The sequence below is a fragment of the Saccostrea cucullata genome, unplaced genomic scaffold (genome assembly GCF_032062105.1).
Source record: "Saccostrea cucullata isolate Sc308-1 unplaced genomic scaffold, CSIRO_AGI_Scuc_v1 ctg474, whole genome shotgun sequence".
Taxonomy (NCBI): Eukaryota; Metazoa; Mollusca; class Bivalvia; order Ostreida; family Ostreidae; genus Saccostrea; species Saccostrea cuccullata.
The window spans coordinates 167,558-194,933 of record NW_026928549.1 but is presented as its reverse complement, the minus strand read 5'-3'; the positions used below and the strand labels follow the sequence as shown (position 1 = coordinate 194,933).

General features: G+C 34.7%; 1 protein-coding gene across 1 annotated transcript in view; it reads left to right on the top strand.

Moving 5' to 3' along the window:
* LOC134277919 (protocadherin Fat 4-like) overlaps nt 1-27,376 on the top strand; it is a 174,945-nt gene that overhangs the window by 101,812 nt on the left and 45,757 nt on the right. The window contains 27 exon segments of the mRNA XM_062760220.1: nt 2,753-2,920; nt 3,148-3,268; nt 8,988-9,127; nt 9,217-9,411; nt 9,512-9,637; nt 9,747-9,911; nt 10,026-10,237; nt 10,473-10,602; nt 14,382-14,464; nt 14,541-14,628; nt 14,969-15,094; nt 15,235-15,314; nt 15,435-15,675; nt 17,359-17,571; nt 17,839-17,958; nt 18,091-18,249; nt 18,410-18,595; nt 18,734-18,865; nt 19,147-19,338; nt 19,465-19,596; nt 19,898-20,083; nt 20,320-20,451; nt 21,703-22,056; nt 22,531-22,725; nt 23,019-23,156; nt 23,418-23,606; nt 23,830-23,961. Coding sequence (XP_062616204.1) covers nt 2,753-2,920; nt 3,148-3,268; nt 8,988-9,127; nt 9,217-9,411; nt 9,512-9,637; nt 9,747-9,911; nt 10,026-10,237; nt 10,473-10,602; nt 14,382-14,464; nt 14,541-14,628; nt 14,969-15,094; nt 15,235-15,314; nt 15,435-15,675; nt 17,359-17,571; nt 17,839-17,958; nt 18,091-18,249; nt 18,410-18,595; nt 18,734-18,865; nt 19,147-19,338; nt 19,465-19,596; nt 19,898-20,083; nt 20,320-20,451; nt 21,703-22,056; nt 22,531-22,725; nt 23,019-23,156; nt 23,418-23,606; nt 23,830-23,961 — 4,335 coding nt within the window.

Sequence of the window (27,376 nt, the reverse complement as noted above, 5' to 3'; positions counted from 1 at the left end):
CATGCTTTATATAGTTTTATAATACATTAATTTGTTATTCCTTGCGTTTTGCTAAATCGTAGTTTAAAAGTTTGCTTAACACGTGAATTATGATATCGCATCTATAAATTTTATGTATTTAGATTTCATTAATAGAAGTTACACATTAAAAGTTCGTATAAATATTTACCGGACATTTAAAAAAAAAATACACTGTATATTAGATCTTTTTCACGGGCAGAATTTTGGAGCGAGAAGGATTTTTTTCAGAATAAAGAAAAAGGCAAATAATAATTGTTCTCCCGACCCGATAAGAATATTTTAATATATGCCCCCTATTTCACACAAACACATTGTCTTTAAAAATCGAAATTAATTATTTTATTTATGATTTCTCAATTTATTTGTTATATCAAATTATTCAAAAATTACATCAGAATTATTGATCTTCTTAATCTTCTTGATCTTCTTGGGCATGAAAAAAAATGCGTTTATATGAAAATCTTCCTTCTGGATGCACAGATTGAAGTCATTCCACCCTAAACTCTACAATTAGTTTGCGTTACCAACTCTCGAACAACCCACATAACTTTGTATCGCTTACGCCTTTATTAATGATTTTTTTTCCCTAAAATTAGTCCTCAAACATTTCAAATTTATAATAGATCATAATTCATATGTCTATATTATATTTCTCCAGACTGATTATTCTTTGTCAAGTAAAGTTGCAATGTACGCAATTTTGAGAGAATGAGTAAATGTATGATTTACTAAATTTCGTTATTAATTAGCGTAATTAACTCGTTCAATGATGTAAGTCGCACTTCACCTGAGTATACACCGATAAACCAGACGTAGCAGACCGAATTTCTTTCTTTTATAGTGTTTAAATAAATTCCAATTCGACATGTTACTATGTAAATATATAGTGTTTAGTAGTTTAATAGTTTTGCTAATAGATTTTGGTTTCTCTTTTTCCTTTGTTCTTATGACTTTTAAACTTTGTTCTTTGTCCCGAGGAAGGGTCAGGGCTTCCCGAAAACTGTTGGTGTTATTTGTTCTTTATATACATCTTTCATGTATATTTATTGAAAAAAAAATAGCTGCACCAGGCTTATAGAAAACAATTTGAGTACAATATTGGGAGGACGACTCATAGAAATTTAAATAAAAGTCATCGGGATTTATAATTATAATCAAGTCTAGTGGTGAGAGTTTACAGTTATTCGCTCTCTCTCGTAAATACCGTTAAAAAAAAACTAAAGAAATTAAAAGACGTAAGTAAATCTTCATGTATAATTTTTCGTGGAAAATTAAAACATGTAAAATACAACCCGGAGAATTAAAATGAATAAATATTAAATAATATTTTAATAATCCTGATAGATTTACACAGCACATTCACACGTTTTTCCTGTATGTACAGTGTTTGGTTTTATATCGAATTAGATCAACACGTTCGATCTTATATCCCAATCGACAGATCAATACGCTATTTTGATTGGTTGATGCGCTGATTGGTTAATCGCTAATCCTGATTGACAGCTCTGTAAAGAAATACCGAACCCGCGTTCGCTCTCTGGGACCGCTACTGAATTTGGGGCTCGCTCCCGGGGTCCGCTTCGGGTTCGCTCGGGGTCCGCTACGGGTTCGCTTTGGGTCCGCTCCGGGTTCGCTCGGGGTCAGCCCTAGCGGACCCCGAGCAAACCCGAAGCGGACCCAGAGAGCGAACCCGGGGTCCGCTCCGGGTTCGCTTTCTGTTAGGTTGTGTCCGGTCGGTACTGTATACAGGATGAAAAATACTTAAAGTACTTAAAGATATCCGATCCTCAGCCAGGAAGGATAACTCCAAAAAATAATATTTATATGATATACATCAAAAAGAAGCTTGAAAAATTTTTTTTTCATGCAATAATTTTAATTTTTTCATCTTAATAAGATTCAAGGTTTTTGGGAGTCTTAGAAATGGTCTTATAAAAGTTGACATTTTTTCGCTATAAAAGGAAACAAATGATAAAATATTAGAGAAAAAAGATTTTCTTGAATCCAGCCTTAGATACCAAAGCTTATTAGCATGATATGAAATAAGAAGGGATTTGTGGTGTCTTGCAATGAGAGCAAAGGCCTTTTACGCTATGTATTATAGAAAACATGACGGAAATAAAAGACAAAAAATACAAAATAAATATAAACATCATGACAATACCTGGATACCTATCGGTTTTTAACCATAAATATATTTGTTGATCAAATTGCAATTAGAAAATGCATTGCTGATATTCCAATTCGCTTTTTCTGCAAAAAAAATTGGAGATCTGACAATTTTCCCTATATAATATGATTAACTTTAATCTTTTACTTTAAAGAAATACTGTGGATTAATTTACATAACTTTGTAGATTCAGAAATACTGTTATGAGTATTTTTATTACTTAACTGCTAATTTTAAAAACCTGATGATCGGACTACCTTTACTTTAGATTAATTTTCGTTTTTATTTACACTGTCAATGTACTTTAAACATTTCTTTCCGGAAATCAACCATCCTATCAGGAACTTGATCACCTAGGCAATAAACAACTCCAATGTTCTTTTAACAACATTTGAAATCACGTTTTTTTAACGAAAATCAAGGGTATCATATCGTACGACTTTTCAAGGCTAACAATATATTACCTAGAAATTCATATTAGTCTTCTCAGCTTTTGAGCTAAAAATCTCAAAACATATACCTTCGATTTTGATTTCTGGTTTTTTTTTTCTTGTTATTTAGGACAAAGCCAGCAATGCTGCAGAAAGGAAACAGACTATCACCACCATCACAATAACTATAAGTGATGTGGATGATTTAGGACCCAAATTTGTGTATTCCTCCTGTTTTAATGTCTACAATGTTTGTTTTAACCCAACTTACACAACAAGTGTCACATCTGGGTCAACAGTGAGCATCAAGATTTTATATGAGATTGAGGTTTTATGTGGCAAATACTGACCATGTCAAATTATGCTTATATTAGGCATATATACTGGTATTCTATCTAATATTATTAGTTATTACATATGTTAAATATAATAAATTTAGAATATAACAAAGAATTTCAACTTTTAGGCAACTTGCACTCACAGTCTTTTACTGACATCAGCATGTATATGATATGATATTTGTAGGCTAGTGCGCTTGTTTTTAACCCAGTACCTGTGGATTCTGGAAATCCTAATGCAACAGTTGACATCAGTGCAGAGGACAGGGACACTCTTAATGCTCCAATCACCTTAACCATACGACAAAGTAAGGACACCGTTTTGACTTTAGTATGTGAAGTAATAATAATGCATCGTATTGGGTAACTCCGTTGAACAGTCTTAAAGGAGCTTGGACACAGATTTAAAGATTGTAAACAATAAAACGTGAAATTCAAGGTCCCTGAGTTAGGGGTTCTGGAGTAAGGGTGGGCTCTATTGAGTATATAGTGAAAATGCATTTATTCTTTGAAAATCTTCTCCTCTGATCCTAGGTATTAAATAAACTAAGTATATAGTTATAATGAACAAGAGTGCCTCTTACAAACTTGTGAATTTCATGATCCCTGGGTCAAAAGTTCTGGTGTTAGGACAGGGCTCTATTTATTACAGTCGTTTAGCAAGTTCCGGATTTTGATCAGTACCGAATAATTATTAATTAAAGAGCTGATAATTAATACATTCAAAGGTCTAAAAATTATTTGTGTTTGAATTATGCGGAGTTTTGATTTTTTGCCGTCAGTTCGGTTTTTAGCTCACCTGAGCCGAAGGCTCAAGTGAGCTTTTCTGATCACATTTTGTCCGTCGTCCGTCCGTCTGTCCGTCTGTATGTCTGTCTGTCTGTCTGTCCGTCCGTCTGTAAACTTCACATTTTCGACTTCTTCTCAAGAACCACTGAGCCAATTTTGACCAAACTTGGTACAAAGCATCCTTGGCTCAAGGGGAATTTAAATTGTTAAAATGAAGGGCCAAGTCCCCTCACAAGGGGAGATAATCAAGAAAAGACAAAAATAGGGTGGGGTCATTGAAAAATTTTCTTCTCAAGAACCACTTGGCCAATAAGGCTGAAACTTATGTGGAGGCACCCTGATGTAGTGTAGATTCTAAATTGTTCAAATCATGACTCCCGGGGGTTGGGTGGGGCCACAATGGGGAATCAAAGTTTACATAGAAATATATAGGAAAAATCTTTAAAAATCTTCTTCTCAATACCCACTGGGCCAGAAAAGCTGAAACTGATGTGGGAGCACCCTGGGGTAGTGTAGATTCTAAATTGTTCAAATCATGACCCCCGAGGGTAGGGCGGGGCCGCAATGGGGAATCAAAGTTTTACATAGAAATATATAGGAAAAATCTTTGAAAATCTTCTTCTCAAGAACACCTGGGCCAGAAAAGCTGTAACTCATGTGGAAGCATTGTGGGGTAGTGTAGATTCTAAATTGTTTAAATCATGACCCCCGGGGGTAGGGCGGGGCCACAATGGGGCATCAAAGTTTTACATAGAAATATATAGGAAACATCTTTGAAAATCTTCTTCTCAAGAACCACTGGGCCAGAAAAGCTGAAACTGATGTGGAAGCACCCTGGGGTAGTGTAGATTATAAATTGTTCAAATCATGACCCCCGAGGGTAGGGCGGGGTTACAATGGGGAATCAAAGTTTTACATAGAAATATATAGAAAAAAATCTTTGAAAATCTTCTTCTCAAGAACCACTGGGCCATAAAAGCTGAAACTGATGTGGGAGCACCCTGGGGTAGTCTAGATTCTAAATTGTTCAAATCATGACCCCCGAGGGTAGGACGGGGCCGCAATGGGGAATCAAAGTTTTACATAGAAATATATAGGAAAAATCTTTGAAAATCTTCTTCTCAAGAACACCGGGGCCAGAAAAGCTGAAACTGATGTGGAAGCACCCTGGGGTAGTGTAGATTATAAATTGTTCAAATCATGACCCCCGAGGGTAGGGCGGGGTTACAATGGGGAATCAAAGTTAAACATAGAAATATATAGGAAAAATCTTTGAAAATCTTCTTCTCAAGAACCACTGGGCCAGAAAAGCTGAAACTGATGTGGAAGCACCCTGGGGTAGTGCAGATTCTAAATTGTTCAAATCATGACCCCCGGGGGTAGGGCGGGGCTGCAATTGGGAATCAAAGTTTTACATAGAAATATATAGGGAAAATCTTTCAAAAACTTCCTCTCAAGAACCACTGGGCCAGAAAAGCTGAAACTCATGTGGAAGCATTGTGGGGTAGTGTAGATTCTAAATTGATCAAATCATTACCCCCGGGGGTTGGGCGGGGCCACAATATGTATTACAAGGGGGAAATCTGGTAAAGAACAATATGACAAAAGATTCTCAGGTGAGCGATGTGGCCCATGGGCCTCTTGTTTATTGTACTTAAAAGAGACTTTTACAATGAAACAAATCTGAATCACCGCGCGACGCATAAGTCTGCAGAAAAACCTCCATAGAGGCATCATTTTTTTTTACATAAAACAATAATCCAGGTATCAAAAGTAAGTTGTATTGTGACAAATACTAAAACTTGTCGAAAATAAATATTTAGAACACTGGAAGATATCGGAATATTTGCGTGTTGACATTTAACTTGTCCCGAATACTATTTTAAACATTATAATAAATTCATTCTTCGTTGTTTTCTTCGTTGTAAACGTGACTTATAATACGTCCACTTGAAAAGCAGGGGGAAGGGGTATACAGTGATGGGATAATTACCCACCCATCCTTCTGTATGTCGTCCGTCCGTCTGATACGCTTTGGGGTACTCATTTCTTATCCACAACGCCTCTAGATCTTCTACCACTGAATGAAATTTAATGAGGTTTCACAGAATCTTTGTTAAAAAGTGCCAAAGTGCACCTTCTATTTTATTTTTTGATCTGGCACATATTTTGGGCTCCCTTAGCATTACATGGATACTGCCATTCTTTGTAATATTGAAGGGTATATCCATCTCTTATCCGCAATTCTTCCAATCCACTGAATAAGATTTAATGTTACTTTCATAGATTCTTTACTCTTATATTTCCTTGAAAATCTTCTTTTGGTATATCAAAGGCAAACACAGTAAATGTTTTTAAATATGCCAGAACATTTTACCAGAGTTTCAAACATTTGGTCAAGTATTCTGGTCCTGGCCAGGGTCTTATAGATTTGTATTCTACTGAGATAAGGTTATCCTCTTTGTAATTCACTTTGCCTCCCGAAATTTTAATTGGTTTCAATTTTTTCGAGATAAAAAAACTTTGTTATTACATTTCCCTGTGAAATGTTTTGTCATTACATTTCCGTGTAATATGCTTTAGCAATATATAAGTCCTGAAAATATACAGAAAATTTGAGAAAATATCAACTTCGATTCTATATCCAATCACCTTTAAAGTACATATTTTATTTACTTACAGAATTGTTTACTTTGTTTGTTTTTGTTTGCTTTGTTTATTTGTTTTTGTTGTTGGTGTTTTTTATTAGGTCACCTGAGTAAACTCAGCTTCACCTATTGCTATCCAATTTCGTACGTCGTCGTGCGGTGTGAGTCGTTCGTCGTGTGTTAATATTTGAACATTTTCAGGTTCTTCTCTGCAACCGCTCAACTACTTTCAACCAATTTTGGCACTAAGCACCTACTGGTGAATGGGAACAAAAATTGTGAATTTCATGGTCCCCGAGGAGGGATTGGAAGAAAACCACTCAAATTAATGCAATCTTTTTCTTTACTCCTGAACATCAAGCTGTGAAACTGTTGGCATGATTGTAATCAGCATTGAGTCCTCTACCAAAATTGTGAAATTCATGGCCCCAGGGTCAACGGGTTCTAGCGCTAGGTGGGGCTAAATAGATTATATAGTGAAAATGCATTAATTATTTGCAAATCTTCTTGTCTGCTCTTGGGCATTAAAGAAACTAACCGAGTACAAAATTATGTTGAATAAGGCTGCCTCTTCCAGAATTGTGAATTTCATAGCTCCAGGGTCAGGGGTTCAGGTGTTAGGCCGGGGCTCTATTGATTATATAGTGAAAATGCATAAACTCCTTCTCTGCTCCTGGGTATTAAACAAACTAACCAAGTACATAGTTACGATTAAGAAGGATGCTTCTTTCAAAATTGTGAATTTCAAGGCCCCTTGGTCATGGGTCGTGTCTACGGGTGGGGCTCTGTTGATTATATGGTGAAAATACATGAATTCTTTAAAAAAAACTTCTCTGCTCCTGGAATTTAAACATATTTACCAAGTATATGGTTATGTTGAATAAGTCTGCCTTTTCCCAAATTGTGAACTTCATGGGGCTCTTTAGATTATATAGTGAAAATGCATAAATTCTTAAAAAATCTTCTCTTCTGCCCTGGGTATCAAACCAATAAGCTCTGCATATATTTATGATGAAGAAGGATGCTTCGTCCAAAATTGGGAATTTCAGGGCCTCAAGGTCAGGGGTTTTGGTGTTATGATGGGGCTCTATTGATTGTAGGGTGAAAATGCTTTAATTCTTTAAAAATCTTTTCCTTTGCTCCTGTGTATTATGCAAATGATCTAAGTACATATCTATGATGAAGAAAGTTGTCTCTTTCAAAATGGTCAATTTCAGGGCCTCAGGGTCAAGTATACTAGGGCGGGGGGTACATAGTCTGAAAATAAGTTAATGCTTTGAAATCTGTTCTTTGGTATCAATTAACCATTTATGAAGAAATAAAATTTCTGATAAAATTTCCAAAATTTTGAAATGCATGTATGTGACCTCAAGGTCAGTGGTTCCTGTGGGGTGGGCTGCACAGTTGGTGGTTATGAAGTAGAAATGCATTTTATCTTTGATACTCTGATCTATCTCTGGGTATTAAGTAACCAAAGTAAGCATGCTAAGTGTATAATTGTAATAATTGTGCCTCTTTCAAAATTATAGAATTCATAGCTTTTGGTGCAAAACACGAACCAAATTCAATTGTTGGAAAGTTGTTATATGATACTCAGGTGACGTATAAGGCCCGTTGGCCTCTTGTTTTTGGATTTTTTTATGCCAGCACCTATGTCGACAAGGGACCTCAATTTTATAGTCTCATTCGAACTCGCGACGTAATGATCAATTACATACTCGATGTCGCCAGAGCAAACCCTCTTACCTCTGCGCCGTCCTGGAAACCTAGAAGTATACACTCTGTTTCGACATTTTTATTTATTTTCCAATTTTATCTCTGGAAATACATTTTAATGTGTAAAATGGATTAATTTGTAAAATTTACCTATAAATCTAAAATTTCACATTAATCTGTAAATTATACCGTACATATAAAATCTGTAAAACTTAAATTTTCACCTTAAGTTATGTTAAATTCAGGATTATTTGGAAATTTTACACTGTTTTATATTAATTTAACACTATATTAAGTCAGATTAAAATGTAAATTCTACAGATTAAGGATTAAATTTTACGTGTATTATAGATTAAACGTAAATTTCAAAAATTATATAAAGGAACATTTTACATATAAATATGTCCATTTTATCAAATTATGTGTAAAGACAGATTGAAATGTAAAATATACAGATATAGATGCAGACTAATCATAAAGGCTGAAAATAAATATTGTTCATAAAGAATGTCACTAGATCTATTACTACATATAGTGCTAGCACGGTTCTATAATTTACAGAATGTTTATCCTATTAGAACTGCTTTCAACATTAGATAAATTTTTATTTTTAAAGACTCCAATTTAATTTCTTCATACGATGTATAGTCTTCTTTAAATATGTCTTAAATATTGCCTCAGCGATAAATTAATGTTAATCAGAATTGTAATAAGCGAAAATAAAAACGAAAACATACCGATAAACTGGAATTCTATGTTGGACGTTGATCAAAGTTACAATGTTTTTATTTTATTTATCAACAGTTGATAAGATTTTCTGCATAATTTGTTGATACCTAGAGACAATACAGACAATTTGGTAATTTCTCATCAGCCCTGCCATCTGGATATGAGAACAGATTCCAAGTGACCACACAACAAGTTTCTGGCTCAGCAAGTCAGTATCGAGCCCTTGTAAGCCAGACAGCATCCATTGATAGATCCCAAGTTTCTGAGCTGGAACTTTTCATTGAGGTATATTTTTTTGTTCCTTCATTTTGAAGTTTATTTACAATGAAGTTCATGCTAAAATTCTTACAGAAATGCTCTTTCTTAAAAAAAAGGCTCAAGAAAATGTAGCAAACAGATACTCCAACAGAGCTACAATAAAATTGTCAGTTGCTGCAGCCAATAACAATAACCCAGTGCTTAGTGTACCTTTCCAAGGATACATTTACGAAAATTCACCAGTAGGAACCATACCAAGGAATATTGATGGATCTAGCCTATTAAAAATCACTGTTACTGATCCTGACTTGGTAAGATTTTAATTTTAAATCAATTATAATGAGATAAAAATTATGGGATTTTCTCAAAATACTTGACATTTGAGGACTAACTTATGGAATTGAATTACAGATTGTAGGTGAGACTGGACAATACACCTTCACTGTCAACACAGGACAGTTTAGAGTGAACAGTGAAGGATATGTAGAAGCAGCTGCCATACTAAACTATGAATCCACTCCAACTGTCACTTTCACTGTAAGTGTGATTTCAAATTAAGAGAATGTGCTGGTGCTGCTTATACAAACTTCATATTATTATAATGACGTGGCCTACTAAGGCATTTTTCGTTGAAATTAAAATCTAGGTGACAGCAACTGAAGTTGGAACCCAGAACCCAAGAAGTGGAACTGTACAGGTCACTGTTAATGTGCGAGACCTGAATGACAACACTCCAGTATTTGGTGCTCCGAGATATGTAGACACTATAACAGAGGGGGACTATACTACAAACAATCAAGTTTTGCTGGATGTGGGTGAAAATTAATATTTCACACTTAATTAAAATTTCTTAATTTGTGTGACTTGTGAGTAATAAATAACATTTATATTAAAAGTTTACATATTTTGAATCCATACTTTCTAGGTCTCAGCCAGTGATGCAGATAGCAGAGCAAATGGTTACATTGTTTACACCATACAAAGTGTCTCAAACAATGGGGCTTCCAAGTTTTCAATCCAGCCAAATTCAGTTACGGGAGCGGCAACAATAAGTTGTAGAGGAAGTGTAGCAGAGGGGGAAATTTACGTCATCATGGTCGCTGCAACAGACCAAGGTCAACCTGTCTCTGAAAGAAGGTACATAAGTGTACTGTTCTTAAGGGGGGAAGTGGTAATGGGGTGTGTCATTTTAAAGGACGGGGAAGGGATGAGAAAGCTTGACACTGGGAAGATTATAAATCATAAAACTCTGCACAAGCAATTTAAGTTCATTTGTATTAAGTTTTTGAATGTTTTTTTTAAATATGGAACTATGAAAACATTAAGCACTTCAAATTTTTATGAAATAATAACTGTTTCTCTTTTGATGTAGGACTGCCACAGTACCAGTGGAAGTGACTGTGACCCCATTAGGAACACGCCCACCTGTCATTGAGGCCCCGGCTTTTACAATTTATGTCAGTGAAGCTGTTCCAATTGCTTCATCTGTGTTCACTGTTCCGGTATGTTACCCAGAATTGCAGTGTTTTAGGTCCCGCTGTGAATTCTGAAAATATTTTTTTCCTCCTCTAACAACTGTCTTTTCGCTGATTATCACAATGTAATACAACTGGTGGTGCTTTAAGTCTTACATTCATAATTTATGAAATCTATGGCCATAACGAACAGTATTCAAGCTTAAATGTTTATTCAACAATATATGTTTTGGAGCAGAGCATACCTCTAAAACATCAAAGGTAGTATCATTTGCCATTGAGGACTGATCATCTACACACTTTGATCAATACGTTCACAAAACACCGCCTCCCATATGGTTACAATTTTATAGTCCATTCTTTGCATTGGGAAATCCGAACTAAGTGTCAGCTCAAAAAGTTAAAATGGAAGTCACATTGGCATTATATAATAAAGAATATTTGAACATGTTGAAAGTACCATAAAATTTAATTCAGCGGTAGAAAAGGAGTTGCGGATAAGAGATCGATGCCCTTCAATGTTATAGAAAAAATGTCCGTGCTCATGTTTTGTTCTGGGAAACCAAAAATATGTGTTCGATCAATAAGTAAAACAGAAGGTGCACAAAGACACTATATAAATTATATATTAAAGATTTTTTGAAAAAAAAAATTAATTTAATTCTGTGGTAGAAGAGGATTTGCGGATGAGAGATGGGAAATCCCAAGCGTAACAGACGGACGTACAGACGGACAGACGGATCTTCCAGTATATAAATCACTTTTATGACCTGTCCAGTTTGCCATTTACAAAATATTAGTAAAGTCTTTATTTTATTTGCTATAGTTGCGATAGAAAAAGATGTGCGGTAGTTTTTAGACGGGGTCACGTGACCCCGTCTTTTAGTTTTATCTCAGAGGCCTAAAAATAGAAAAAGGAAGCCGTGGTGATAACACATGAATTAAATCTACGCATACGAAAGAGTGCAGAAATTGTTTCAATCAAAACATAAACATTTTGTATCAAACTGAAGAAATTGATATGAACCTTTGTCTAACTCAACTAATAAAGTATTTTGATAATTTAAAACTGAAAATATTAACTGTAAATAATACTAGTAGATAAAGTAATATCCTGCGTATTATTATGACTGTGTACGCATCATCCATTGTTTACTTCCGGAAAAATTATTAGTTCGTACCTGATGAAATTCGGGGCAGTTCAGAAAGGATTTCTAGACTGAGCAATTATTAAAATTTCTACTTCAAATCAAATTAAATGAAAATTGTGAATGTATATTATTCATAGTTTTGTTTTTAGTATGTTAATGAAAAATTAAACTTGTTAAAACTCGTAAAAAAAAATCACATTTGTGAAATCTAGCATGAAGATTATTTTGACCCCGTCTTTCAGTACTGTCTTAGTACTTTGATTTTTTCTGCGTCAATAAAAGAACAATAGACGTTTGGGATTATGTTACATGTCATAATATGTAAACAATGGGTGCCGGTGTAACGACGAAAAGTGACCCTCGTAGAATATTGACCGGGAGTCATTTTTCTACATAGAAATTTGACCCCCTGGTCAAAATTCTACGTAGAAAAATCACCCAGTTTTTTGTAGAAATTGTGGTCTTGGGGTCGTTTCTCCGTGTGCATGGTAGAAAAATGACCCCGTAGAATAACGACCCATTGTTATTTTTTGATGCAAAAACATTTATTTTTTTTAGAATATTTTTGTTAGGCAAACGCATACAGGTAATACCAAGCAGTCTTATGATGTGAAGTGTTCATTTCTGAAAGCTTTTAAGCTTTAATAAATCAAACTTATACTATAATAAATATACATTAATAAATCAAAGTTATACTAAACCGTACATTAATAATGCAAACTTTTTTTCCCATTAAAGGAAAACAATACATATATTAAAATGTTCTAAGGCTAATAGAGCAAAGATACACGCATTCATTGATTTGTGTACTATATTTTATATAGTTAGTTTTCACGGTTGTCATTTTAATTATAAAAAGGTTATTTTCTGTCTGATGCCAGTGAAAAAAGTTTAAAAAGTTTCCATAAATATATATCTTTTTGATTTTACCCTTTATAAATAATTTGCAAAAATAAAATTAATATTAATATTTTTTCAAAAGTTTAACGTCTTTGATCCCTAGTTTTAAAACAAATTCGGAAAAGGTCGCTTGCATAGAAAATTAGATCTAATGAAAAAATCTGGGTTCTATGAATGATGTTTAAAAATAATGGGGATGATTTTTTGCAGAAATAATTACTTAATTAAATTGCCTCTGACCTATGATACCAGGGGAACTAAAAAGTGGTTAGCTCAAAACTTTTAAAAGGTCTTTTGTCGTTTGCTAGTGTCGACGAAACCTTAACAAAATGGGGGTTGTTTACTACAAAAAAAGAAGTCTTCGTCATAAAAGTGATGAAGAAATTATCTGTTCTAGAATAAAATATTAGCAAATTTTGGGAACAATTACCTGTGTCTGTTAATACAATATCCAAAATAGGTGTTGATTACGAAAATTAATCGTTGCGAACTAGTTACCCCCCAAAAATCGCGAAATAAAGTCGTTACAAATAAAAAGTTGGTTTACAGTACACACAGTTTGTTCATGTCTATGTGGATTTAAATTAGTCTCATATGACATAGTGCTTTTTTGAAATTAATTATTTCCTGCTAATTGTTCCCAACATTTGCTCATAAATATCATAATTTGCTATTTTTGCCACATGCATGCCTACTGGTGGTGCAGACTGTGTACAGTCTCGTGGCGAATATTGGGCTTACTAGTTGGCTCATTGAACTCTCTTGATACTTTTTAAGATGTGTTTTCAGATATGGACTAGTCGGTGGACATATGTGCCCAGGGTTCACATTTTCTAAGGATGTCATTACAAAGCAGTATATTGATGCCTCGGCTCCCTAATTTAAGCGGCTGTTGTCCATTGAGCCAAATAAATTTGTAGTCAGTACTAATGTTATTTCTTTTTATATACAATAATTTAACTGGTAATCCCTGCTCTTAAAGTCATCTTTGATGCACAGTGCATTTTTTTCTATTAAGAACTAGGATGACAGTTACTAAAAGAAGATTATGACACTGCCTTGGGTTAATATTGTATACTAGTACTCTGTAGTGTTATATAATATTGAAAAAAAAAGAACATTTTTTAGGCAATTTGCAATTTTATTCATGAAAAAAATTGCTACATTCATATACGCAGCACTAAATCCTCACCATGCTATGCTATCAAGATTTGATCTTACAAGAATTATTTAAACAATAAAATGCTTTCTTTGTTTGTTGTTACTGGAATGAACGGAAGCAACTGTTGCAGAAAAAATACATAACCCGCGTAAGCGGGTTATGTAAATTTTTTCTGCAATAGCTGCGACCGTTCATTCCAGTAACAACAAACAAAGAAAGCATTTTATTGTTTATATTTATATCTGTTTAAATAATCAATTAAAGTAGGATTAAAAAGATTAATTATTGTATCAATGATGCGAACGTCTTTATACGTTTCATTGATGGAACAGCCACTGATTAAGAAATCTGTACAGGCGACCTGCCTACTGTAGTTTATGCAGTGATGAACGCAATGGGGTTTCTAGAGATAAATGTGAAAATATTCAGTGGATGTAAATATATACAATTCAATCTGTAAATTACTACCAACACCTAAATATAACACTGACATTATGTCCATATCAAAATTATTTTCTTGAGATTGGCATTAATGGTAAACTGCCAATGAATCAGTGCTGACTTTGTCTATTGCATTCATTTTAATATCATAGGCTAGGGACCCAGAAGGACTACCATTGAGTTTCTCCATCATCTCAGGAAATGTCAACAATGACTTCGGCATTAATTCGACAACGTAAGTCTGTTTTTCTTAGAATAGATTTAAGAGAATGTTCATTTTTGTCAATGAATATTCGATCTCCATATTTCAGATGTGAAGTGAGAACGCAAAGAGCTTTAGACAGAGAAGCTACACCTCAGTACACTCTTAATATTAGAGTCCAGGATCAGAGTGGACTAGTAAGTGAATGTTTAATCATATATATATCTATAGTGATGTTCCTATAATGTGTCATGAATCTCGATATAAGAAACAATCTTTATTACAAAAATAACAGAAAAAAAAACAATTTTTTTTCTGGATTGAAATATTTTTTTAATCAAGTGATTCGGATACATAAATTTTCTTAAAAGGAAATGATTTATTTAAAAAATGTGATAAAGATGAATAGGACATCAATGTGTTTTTTCTCTATTTTTATAATCTTTAAATTGATACAGAGAAAATGTTCATCATTAACGGGTCCAAGGTGTAGCTTGTTTTATTCTGAGAATCTCATTTATTCAATATTTATTTCAGTCTGCACAGACAATTTTGACAATTATAATCCAAGATGTCAATGATAACAATCCTCTTTTTACACCTGCTACTTACACCTTCTCTGTACCTGAGGGAAGATCAAATGAAGATGTAGGAACAGTTACAGTAAGTCATAGTAGTACATGTACATTAAATCAGTTGTTTTTTAGGTAAACACCTTTGAAGGAAACATATAATACATTATATCTTAGTTGCTAATATGCAATTATAATTTTTTCTTGACCCCAAGCATTTTGATTTTGTAGGCAACAGATGCTGACAAAGGTGCAAATGCAAATATTAATTACCAGATATCACCTTATTCATCTACTGGTTCTTCTGATTTGTAAGTTCATGTAAAGTATCTTTGCATCTTTTAAAAAAAAGAAAATCTTGGAATATAAAGTTTCTTTGAATACTGATTAAATTAGAGATAGAAATAACTTTCATTTTATATTTTCAACAGATTTACCATTTTACGATCTGGGCTAATAAGAACAACCACTCCTTTAGACTACGAAACAAGAAATTCTCATGTGATTCTGCTTCTGGGCATTGATGGAGGAGCAAGTAGTAGAACAGGAACAGCTACTGTTACTATCAACGTTCATGATGTACAAGACACCATTCCTTTGTTTACAGAGGATAACTTTGTTCGATCTATTCCTGAACGACAGTCAGTTGGTACATCTGTTGTGCAAGTCACGGTATGGTCGGACAACTTTACTCTTTAATAATAGAGGCATTATATTTAAGAAATTCATGAAACATCCCTCACACAGCCTTGATTTTTTGACTTGTGTACGATTCTATCCAGAAAAGATGCATTTATCATTTTCTGGGTTATTAATAAAGAATTTGTTTCTCAACATTTATGTTATTTATTTAAACTGTGGATTGATTCCTATCCTGTCTAGTAGATATTAAGTAATACTTTTTAGCTCACCTGAGCCGAAGGCTCAAGTGAGCTTTTCTGATCAAAATTTGTCCGTTGTCTATCGTTGTCGTTGTTGTTGTTGTCGTTGTTGTCGTTGTCGTAAACTTTTCACATTTTCATCTTCTTCTCAAGAACCACTGGGCCAATTTCAATCAAACTTTGCACAAAGTATCCTTGGGTGAAGGGGATTCAAGTTTGTTCAAATGAAGGGCCACGCCCTTTTTCAAGGGGAGATAATCATGATTTTATTAAAAATTAATGGCATTTTTAAAAAATCTTCTTCTCCAGAACCGCTGGGCAAGGAAAGATGAAACTCATGTGGAAGCATCCTCAGGTAGTGTAGATTCAAGTTTGTTCAAGTCATGACCCCTGGGGCAAGGGTGGGGCCAAAATGGCCGACCCAAGTTTTACATAGTAATATATAGGAAAAATCTTTTAAAATCTTCTTCTAAAGAACCACTGAGCCAGAAAAGATGAAACTCATGTGGAATCATCCTCATGTAGTGTAGATTCAAGTTTGTTCAAATCATGACCCCCGGGGGAAGGGTGGCGCCAAAATGGCCGACCCTAGTTTTATATAGGAATTTATTGGGAAAATCTTTAAACAATCTTCTCCAGAACCACTGGGCCAGGAAAGATGAAACTGATGTGGAATCATCCTCGGATAGTGTAGATTCAAGTTTGTTCAAATCATGACCCCCGGGGCAAGGGTGGGGCCAAAATGGCCGACCCAAGTTTTACATAGGAATATATAGGAAAAATCTTTAAAAATCTTCTTCTAAAGAACCACTGAGCCAGGAAAGATGAAACTCATGTGGAATCATCCTCAGGTAGCGTAGATTCAAGTTTGTTCAAGTCATGACCCCTGGGGCAAGGGTGGGGCCAAAATGGCCGACCCTTGTTTTACATTGGAATATATAAGAAAAATCTTTAAAAATCTTCTTCTCCAGAACCACTGAGCCAGGAAAGATGAAACTCATGTGGAATCATCCCCAGGTAGTGTAGATTCAAGTTTGTTCAAATCATGACCCCTGGGGCAAGGATGGGGCCAAAATGGCCGACCCGAGTTTTACATAGGAATATATAGGAAATATCTTTAAAAATCCTTCTCCAGAATCACTGGGCCAGGAAAGATGAAACTCATGTGGAATCATCCTCAGGTAGTGTAGATTCAAGTTTGTTCAAATCATGACCTCCAGGGCAAGGGTGGGGCCAAAATGGCCGACCCAAGTTTTACTCAAAAGGGATATATAGAGAAACCTTTTAATATCTTCTTTTCAAGTACTTCAAAGCTATGATTAGTGATATTTTTGTATTTATATGGAATCATCCTCAGGTAGTGTAGATTCTAGTTTGTTCAAATGATGAACGCCTGGAGGGGGGGGGGGTAAATTCAAGCCCGATGTGCTCAGGTGAGCGCTGTGGCCCCTGGGCCTCTTGTTTGATTTTGAAGGCCTTGGACCAGGATGTAGTGGATCAGATCACTTACAAATTCAGTGCAGGAGAATTCAGTGTCTTTAGTATCAACCAGAATAGTGGCCTGATTACAAACAACCAACTTCTCCAGTATGAGACTAAAAATAGCTATGTGTTCCAAGTGACCACAGTTGAAGGAGAAGGTTCCAAAGCTTTGTCTGCAACAGCAACAGTCTCAATATATCTAGAGGTTAATTAATATTGCTGTATATATGATAAATTATTCTTTTAGTATTAAACTGCATAGAATATTTGGATTTTGAATTCAGACTAATAATTAAGGAACTCCAGTTTAGCTTTATCAATCAAGCTTTTGATTGTTCCTTCTAACAACATAACGATCAGCTGAAACACTTTTGAAGAATTCCAATCACAGAAGTATTTTCCTACGCAATTTCTTGCAATATAAAGTTCTACAATCCGTTTTTAATAAAAATGCACACTTTTGTCTTCATAGGATATAAACAATTATCCTCCAGTGATTCAGGCTGTACCTTCCAATCTACGGTTCCTAGAAAACGTCCCAGTGGGGACCGTTCTCCTCTCCAGTATTACAGCAACAGATGCTGATGCACCAGTCAGTTAACAAACTTATCCTATGTTGCTCATAACAAGAAATTGATATTGTAATGAAAGTATCTCTTTTAAATGATTTTAAAAATATAACAAGTCTTATACTAATATGAGTCATCTTCTATTTAAAATACAGAACACGGCCAACAGTCGACTGGTTTTCCGAATTACCTCTGTGAACTCCAGTCCAACACAAAATCAGAACATCCTGGAATGGTTCTATATCAATCCAGCAACTGGTCAGATCACACTGGCTAGATCATTTCAACAAGACCCTGGTGTTACAAGATATGATGTAAGTACATACAGTATATTTCATGTTATTTCCAGTCTCTGTTGTCCAGGATTTTTCTGGATGAATTTAAACTCTTTGAATGATCTGCACAAGTTAGGCTTTTAAGCGAGCTGGTAGTTGGATTAAATAATATAGGGTGCTTTTCTTTTTTAATCTACAGATTGTAGTGACTGTACAAGACAGTGGAGTACCCCCATTGTCTGCTTCTACCACAGTCACCATCACTGTGGTCAGAAACACAGCTCCATTTTTCCCGGCTCCTAAATCCAAGACGGTCAACATTCTCAACAGCCACCAGGTTAATTCTGAAGTCACCACCTACACAGCCACAGACAATGATAACGAGGTACGGCAGCATTAGAAGCAGTTGATACCATGCACTTACATTATAAGAAAATTATCAACAACTGAAATATTTGAATGGATTGTTTGTTAGTTCAAGCTTAATTAATTCTAAAATGGCTTATCGTCTTTTTTTATACAGCCTCAGTTTAACCAGGTGACATACTCCATGATAACAGATGCCACTACTGGTTCCTTGTTCAGACTGGACTCTAACAGTGGACGGATTACATTGATCAGCTCTCTTACAGCTGATGATGCTTCTCAGTATTCCGTAAGTAAACACATTTAGGATTTTTATATCCCTCCCATTATAGTTTCAAGGCAATATATGGATATAGGAATTAGGATTGACTCCTTGAATAGTAAAATATTAAAGAAAAGGTTTTTTAAAATAATTTATGAATTATACATATCACAGGAGGGAGATTCAGAATATTTTAGTAATCATTAAGTATATTGTGAACATTTATTTGAATAATCACTAGAATAATAGAAGAGATTTTATTCCTTATTTTGGAAGATTTATCATGAATGACAATTTTTTTTTAACAGCTGATCATTGTAGCAAGAGACAATGGAGGTTTGTCTGATACAGGGACGGTTATTGTCAGTGTGAACCGCAATAATGTTGACCCTCAGTGGCTTCCACTTGGTGGCCCCTACAGTGCCTCAATCAGTGTTACTGAAAATAGACCTGTCCTGGAAACGGTCTACACTCTGTCAGCTCAAGATTTGGATATTCAGGTACAGAAAATCATATTTCAAATGCTGTATGATATTCAATACTGAAATGAAGTATCATGAATTCAAACCAAAAAATATGTTTTCAATAGAATTTTTATTGAAAGTATGAGAACTTTTTAATCGTAGGAACCAGGTAATACTAAAGTCTACAGCATTTTATCAACTGCCAGTGCTGCCCAGCATTTCCAAATTAACAGTCAAGGAGAAGTTCAAATTATTCGTTCTCTGGCCATTGATCGGTCTGTCAATCAGTATGTGGTAAGTATGCATTGTTTTTCTTGGCAATCCATTCATACTGTGATGCATAATAATATTCTCTTATGAGTGTGATGAACTGTGACTTACAAAAGAAGGTTGACCTCTGATATACAGTGGAAATGTAATTTATGAAGTCTTTTAACAGTCCAGAAATATTCAGTTTTAAGAAATGTTCCTTTAAAGTTTGGAAGAATGAACTTATCAGCATTAAAACAAAGCATTTGTGTAAATGAAATTGAATTTAATGAAACAAACTTCATAAAATACATTTAATTAAGTCATGATGTTTTTGGTATTTCAGCTGACCATCCAACTAAGAGATGGTGGAAATAGAGTAGCAGCAAATCAGTTCACTCTGACCGTTAACATCATCAGAAACTCTAATCCTCCGGTGTTCTTTGACACTTCATATTACAAAGAAATTGAAGAGACATTAAGTGTAGGCTCCAGTATTCTACAAGTACGGGCCAGTGATCAGGATCCTGAAGTAAGAACTTGGACTTTTTTCTGACAAATTGAATATAGAGAGAGATCTTTATTTTCTGTACACTTTTCTTTTAATATCAAAGATTCTAATACAGACCAAATTATTTGTAATATCTGTTGTAATTTTTTTTAACATAAAGATAGAGCATTAAGTTTGTAACGCATTTGTTTTGTAACACAAAAACCTTACTCTACCTAGTTCTTGTGAAATTCAATGTTATGAAAATTTAATTGCAGTTACAGTTCAGAACAATAACCTTTACACTGCTAGCCAACACTGCTGGAAATAACCTGTTTTCAATGGAACCAGCGACTGGTATCGTTAGAGTGAAGAGTGCACTGACTGGAGACCCAACTGTTACCTTAAATGTAAGCATGGCTGTGGCTTATTGTTATTTGTTACTGAAACAAATATTTTAATTTCAATAGAGAAACATGATGAACAAGATGTGTTTGTGAAACACAATGCACCTGGCAGCAACATAGTTCAAAAAATGTATTTTTAGCATATTGGTCACAGTCAAGGTCACAAGGTCATTGACCTTAGTGTCATTTGAAAGCATTTAATCGGTGGAGTATGCATCCCAAAAATGAAGTCCCTGTCTCCTATGGTTCAATATTATGTAATAATGCATATTTTACATCACAATGGGATTTTGATAAGTTTTTCTTTCAGGTGAAACACGGCTATCATACGTACATACCGTAGTATTACGTTGAGACATATGCAATTTCTTTTGTTTATTGCCATATTTTAAACTTCGAAAAGTTATTGTTTGAAGGTATGCTTCTTAAAAATGTCACTTTCATAATCTTTTGATACCAAAATAACATGAACAAGATGTGTTTGTGAAACACTATGCGCACGGTGGCAACAAAGAAAAAAATCTATTTTTAGCATATTGGTCACAGGCAAGGTCACAAGGTCGTTGAGCTTAATGTCGTTTGAAAGAACTTAAGTGGTGGAGTATGCATACTGAATATGAATTTCCTATCTCCTATTGTCCAAAAGTTATGGCAAAAAGTGTAAAAAGCTATTTTTAGCATAAAGGTCGCAGTCAAGGTCACAAGATCATTGACCTTGTCGTCGTTTGAAAGGACTTTATTAGAGGAGTATGCATACCAAATATGAAGTCCCTATCTCCTATGATTAAAAAGTTATGACAAACAGTGGAAAAAGCTATTTTTAGCATATAGGTTACAGTCAAGGTCACAAGATCATTGACCTTGTCGTTGTTTGAAAGTACTTTATTAAAGGAAGTATGCATACCAAATATGAAGTCCCTATCTCCTATGGTTAAAAAGTTATGACAAACAGTGTAAAAAGCTATTTTTAGCATATAAGTCACAGTCAAGGTCACAAGGTTATTGACCTTGATGTCATTTGAAAGGACTTTATTAGTGGAGTATGCACACCAAATATGAAGTCCCTATCTCTTATTGTTCAAAAGTTATGGCGAAGGTTAAAGTTGACAACATACAGAAAGACAACAGACAAACAGATAAACTGACAAACAGACAGGACAAAAACAATATACGCCCGGGATCTATCGATCCGGGCGCATAAAAAGAAAGATTTTTTAAATGTTAAATTTGATCTGTACCATCTTCACTTCACAGATGGTAGCAGTTGCTACAGATGGTGGTAGTCCCTCTCAGTCTGCTAATGCAATGGTTACCATCAAGGTGAATAGGAACCGGAACACTCCAGTGTGGAATACACTGAACTATCAGACAACCATCTTGGAAACACAGGCAGTTGATGTACCGTTAACTCTTAGTCCAGGTGCCCTTACAGCCACAGACAGTGATGCCCAGCCACCCAATAACCAAGTCAACTATCGCTTGAAAGCTGTTGTGGCCAGCGCAGGGTTGACAACATATCCAAGTGAACAGGGCAACTTTGCTGTCAGTAGCAATGGACAGGTGACAGTCAGAAGTCCATTAAATGGACTTTCTGCCACAACCTATCAGGTGTGACTCTTTTTTTCTTATCATTATACCCCCCGCTTGAAAAGCGGGAGGGTATATAGTAATCGTTAATTCCGTCCGTCTGTACGTCCGTCCGTCCGTCTGTCCGTCCGTCTGTTATGCTTTGGGGTACCCATCTCTTATCCGCAACTCCTCTCATACCACTGAATGAAATTTGATGAAACTTTCACAGAATCTTTATTACATATTGCCATTGTGCACCTCCTATTTTACTTTTTGATCCGACACATATTTTGGGTTTCCCGGCCACAGAAAACATGGACTTTTTCACCATTTATAACCATATGGGAGGCGGGGGGTATCATTTAGTGAGCTCATCGCTCACAGTACCTCTAGTTTTATATATTTTACATTAGTATTTTTTTCAATGTAGACAGTGTAACTGATGTTTTGTAAATCACAGGGACCACAATTAATTGGCTACACTTCTAAACAAAATGACTTTTTTCATAACAGTTGCTAGTAGAAGCCTATGATTTGGGAGATCCATCCAGGACTAGCTCAAGCAATGCCACAGTCACTGTTAATGTGCAGCGTAACAGAGCACCGTCCTTCCCCTCGTCATCTTATGCCTTTACCATGAGGGAGGATGCTACAGTCACTCCTGCTACCACAATTGGACAGGTTTCTGCAACTGATCCAGATACCGGAGTAAGTTTATTCTTCAAAAGGTTGGAAACACACATTTAATTACAGCATTTTATGCTATTGTTTAATGAAATGGTGCTCATAAAATCAAGACTATTCTGTTTTGGTGGTCACAATGATAAGGCAATGACTGCAAGCATTTAAATGATTGATGGTGTTGCATTCTCTATATATCCTTATATGAATTCAAATATAATTTTTCCATCTCCTGAATGTAATTTTTGGGATCAGATCTATTGCTTCATAAATGTGTATTAATATAAACTGTATTATATGTTTTGTTTTTATTTACACAGATCCCTCAATTCAATACACTGTCATATGTCATCGAATCTCTGGGAGTAGGGTCACCCTCTGTATATTTCAACATAGACTCCAATGGCCGCATCACATTACGAAATCTTGTAGGAGGAATATCCCAGTCAGAAATTAGGGTAAGTCTAAAAATATAATTGAAAAAAAAATTAAAGACAGCTTAGGAATATTGAAACTGCCATGGGGAGTTTTTGAACCATTTTGTTTTAGACTTTTTCCACTTGCATTTTGTTATATGTAAAATTTGGAAAAGAATGTGTCCTTCCCCAAATAAAATATACTTCATGTTGAATAATTTAATTTTGCCTTAATATTGTGATTTCTATTGATAGATAGATAGTTATTGATGCTTAACTGTATTTTCACATTTTTCTTTTCAGTTTTTGGTACGAGTTTCAGACAATGGAGTTCCATCCCTGTCTGATGAGGCAGTAGTCACCATTACAATAAACAGGAATCTGTGGGCTCCAGCTTTTAGTCCTCTAAACTATGCCATCACCATTCAAGAAAATCTGCCAGCAGGAGCCGAAACAGGTGTCACAGTGTCAGCAACTGACCGAGATATTAATGTAAGTTTTCACTTCATTTATTTATTTTTGTATTTTCAGTATAACTTATGGCAAACGTAGCGGGAACACTTTGTGTATTTTTTTAGTCTGTTTGTGAATCTGTCCTTCAATGAAGAAAAAATATTCAAAAATTATTCAGAAATATGTTGGAAAAATTAGTCAAAGTCTTCCATTCATACATTTACTTTATGAAAATAATGTTATTTTTTATTTCATGTTTTAGCCACCAAACAATCAGATTGAGTTTTCTGCGATTGGGGACCAGACTGCTGTGCAGTACTTTGATGTTGAAGCAACCTCAGGGAAAGTTCTGGTGAAACAGCCATTATACACTGCAACAGCATCTCAATATCAGGTAAATCTATGTTTCTTTGTCCAAGTAAAGATTTAAATTAATGTCATACCTACTAAAATGTTGGGAACCTTTTTATTTTTTGCAGTTCTGCAAATTTGTAAACTCTAGTTCTTAGTAGCTCTGACATCAGTTCTGGTAAGATTAACCGAGATATGGTAAATTACAAGAGGTGATCAAAAAGTTCGCGAACTATTTCTATATCAAAAAAACTACAATTTAGATAAGTAAAATATTTGGTAATATATAGCTAAACACAAGTTTTTATAAATAGCATATGCTGAATAATGTTTTGTGACATCACAATGCAAAAATGACGTAAATATGTAGATCACTTGTGACAAAAAATGGTTGACCCAGTCATACTCGTTCAACAAACGTTTTTTGAAATTCTTCTCAATAGTGTATGATAATTTGTTCACACTTAATTAAGACAAAAGGCTTCCTAGAAATTATATCAATGATTGGTTTATCATTTTAGCGAAGGAAGGGAGATACTAAAAATGATATATATCCCTTACCAAAGTAAAATTATTGCAGCAATATTGTTGCTATATTGCGGCAACATTGCAACAACACATTTTTATCACCAGAAACAAGCTTTTTGGGATAGTGAAATATAGCTGCAACAACTTCTGGAGACATTCTTGCAATACTGCCAGAAAAAAAACTTTCTGGCAACATCTAGGATTACCCCTGAGCCATTTGTTGAGCATTCTCATTCACCCTTTCTGTTGTAGAGATTTGACAACTTCTGAAAAATTGACTGTTCTTGTGATAAATATTAACTTGCATGGAAAGAAATATAACACTTAGAAAAATCTTTCAGCTTTTGTGACAGAACGCTACAGAGAAGGTCACATGACCGCTTAATTATATCACGTGATTCGCGCATGAGCAGAACAGTGGCAGATGTGCATTAAATTTGGAGAGGACTTATTTGATATAAAATCAACAATGAAATCAAATATTGTTTCTTATATGGAAGTTATAGAATTAGTTCGCGAACTTTTTGATCACCCCTCGTATTCAATGAAATATGGCTAGGAAGTGACTCATTCAAAATATTTAAAAAAAGTTTTCCTTTTGAGGTTATTTTCTGCAGTCATGTATCTAATACTTGCATGGGAATTGGGACTAAATTTATGGGCGTCAAAATAGCAAATGAGGTACCAACACATCTTTAACTGACAAATCAGCCAAATGAGGATGAGAATGCAACTCTGGATTACTACGGATATTACAGGAATTTTACACTTGAAAAAAACAACAACAAATATAATGATGATCGGAAAGGCACAAACATTTCTGCATGCATTTCGTAACAGAAAAGCACCACGAATCTGTTTATTTTTATTTTATTATTGTCATGCTCACAATTATAACGAATTAAATTCCTACTCTACTGCAAGGCGATCTGCCTCTGTTTTCATTTGTTGTATTATTGGTTAATACAATTGTCAGGTGGATTCGCTGAACAAGAACACGTGAACATGGGTATTGTTATGTAAATGAATTGTTGTCCAATTAAATGCCTGCTGTTGTTTTCATTTCTCTTAGAAAAGTGTTCTGAACTTCGCAGATCCTTTACATTTTATTGACTGTGTTCTCGTACAAAATGCGTTTTGTCGGACCAAAGAGCCAAACTGTTTGCCTGAGGTCGTTAGACCAAATAATTTATAGTCAATAACAGTCAATAAATATATAGTATGCGCAAAGTTCAAAGCACTTTTCTAAGGGAAAGGAAAATAGCAGCACCTATTAGGCATTAAAATGGACAAAATGTTTTGTTATACATTTAAAAAAAATATTTTGATATTTTTTTGACATGCATGTTTGTATCTTGTACTAGTAATGTCTCAGGTGTTGTAAACCTCAGGTCCGTTACTGTTAAACACCATCGCATGCAAATCAGATTACGCTCCGCCCACTGTGTGAATTGAGCGGGTCAACACCTCATCAACAATTCCAACATCTCGCTTTGTGGTCAAACATCGATTTTTCATGCCTGCTCAGTAAAACATCAGAAATATTAGACATTTTAGCTCACCTGACCTGAAGATTCAAGTGATCTTTTCAGATTAAAAGAACTGCGAGCGAAAGTATTGTTTTCCCGCCTACCTCAAAGTCAGTTTTCAAAAGTTGAGAAATTCGAATGAGTTTTAATGAATATATTAAATACTATATTCATATGAATTTTCATAAAACATGTCTTATTTGGGAAAACAACGAGAGATAACTCAAATTTTGGTAAAATTCGTGTTTTTCACTATAGAAATCAACGGAAAACGGAAAATTTGTTTAAAACACACTCACACACTACCCGGGTGGGGGGGTCACAAAAAAAACGAAAAAAAATGCTTTTTTCATCGATTTCCAAGTGCTTAACAACTGAAAACTTTCTCAAAATGGGTTAAATGTATCAGATCCATGATAAAATCGCGTATTAAAAGATTGAGGGGCAATATGAAAACCATCTATCCTTCTGTATTTAATAATCCATACTTAAAAATTCCAAGGAACTTTTGCACACTTTGAAAGCACAAGATTTTACCAAAATCAGCATCAGCATGACTTTTCAACTTTATACAAAACCATTTACAATGATGAATTTAAGTCCAGGCTTTTCGATATTATTGACATTCATTGTTTTTTCAATAGAAATGGAACTCGTAAATTGACTCACCTCTGTACTATGATGTCGACATCAAAAAGATGCTTGAGTTTCTGATTGTCAATTTCTATGGTTTTTTTGGAGACCAGGTCTTCCAGAAATCTATTGGAATTCCCAAGGGTTCAATTGCGCCCTGTTATTTGCAGAACTATTTTTGTATTCATATGAAGCAGAATATTTGCAAACTTTTTTTGCGTGAAAAGAAGAAAACACTTGCTGTTTCCTTCAACTCCACATTTAGATATATCAACGACGTATTGTCAATTAACAATTGTAATTTTCATTCCTTTGTCGATAAGATATATCCTGGTGAGCTTGAGATAACAGATATCACAGAGTCTGACACATTTGTTTCATATTTGGATATTTTACTTGAAAAAGATGTCAATGGTGATATAACAATCAAGCTCTGTGATAAAGGTAAAGACTTTAACTTTTCTGTCGTCAACTTCCCCTACTTATGCAGCAATATACCTTTATCACCTGCATATGGAGTGTATGTATCTCAGCTGATTCGATACGCAAGAGCATGCTCTACGTATGAAAAATTTCTAAAATGAGGTAAATTACTGACAAACAATTTGATGAAACAAGAATATCAGCAGTCACCTTTAAAGTCATCATTTCTTAAGTTCTATAATCGATACAATGACCTTGTCAGCAAATACAATTTATCATTGAGTCAAATGAGGACTGACAATTTTAAAACTAATTGATAGTCCATTATTTATACACTGAATTGAC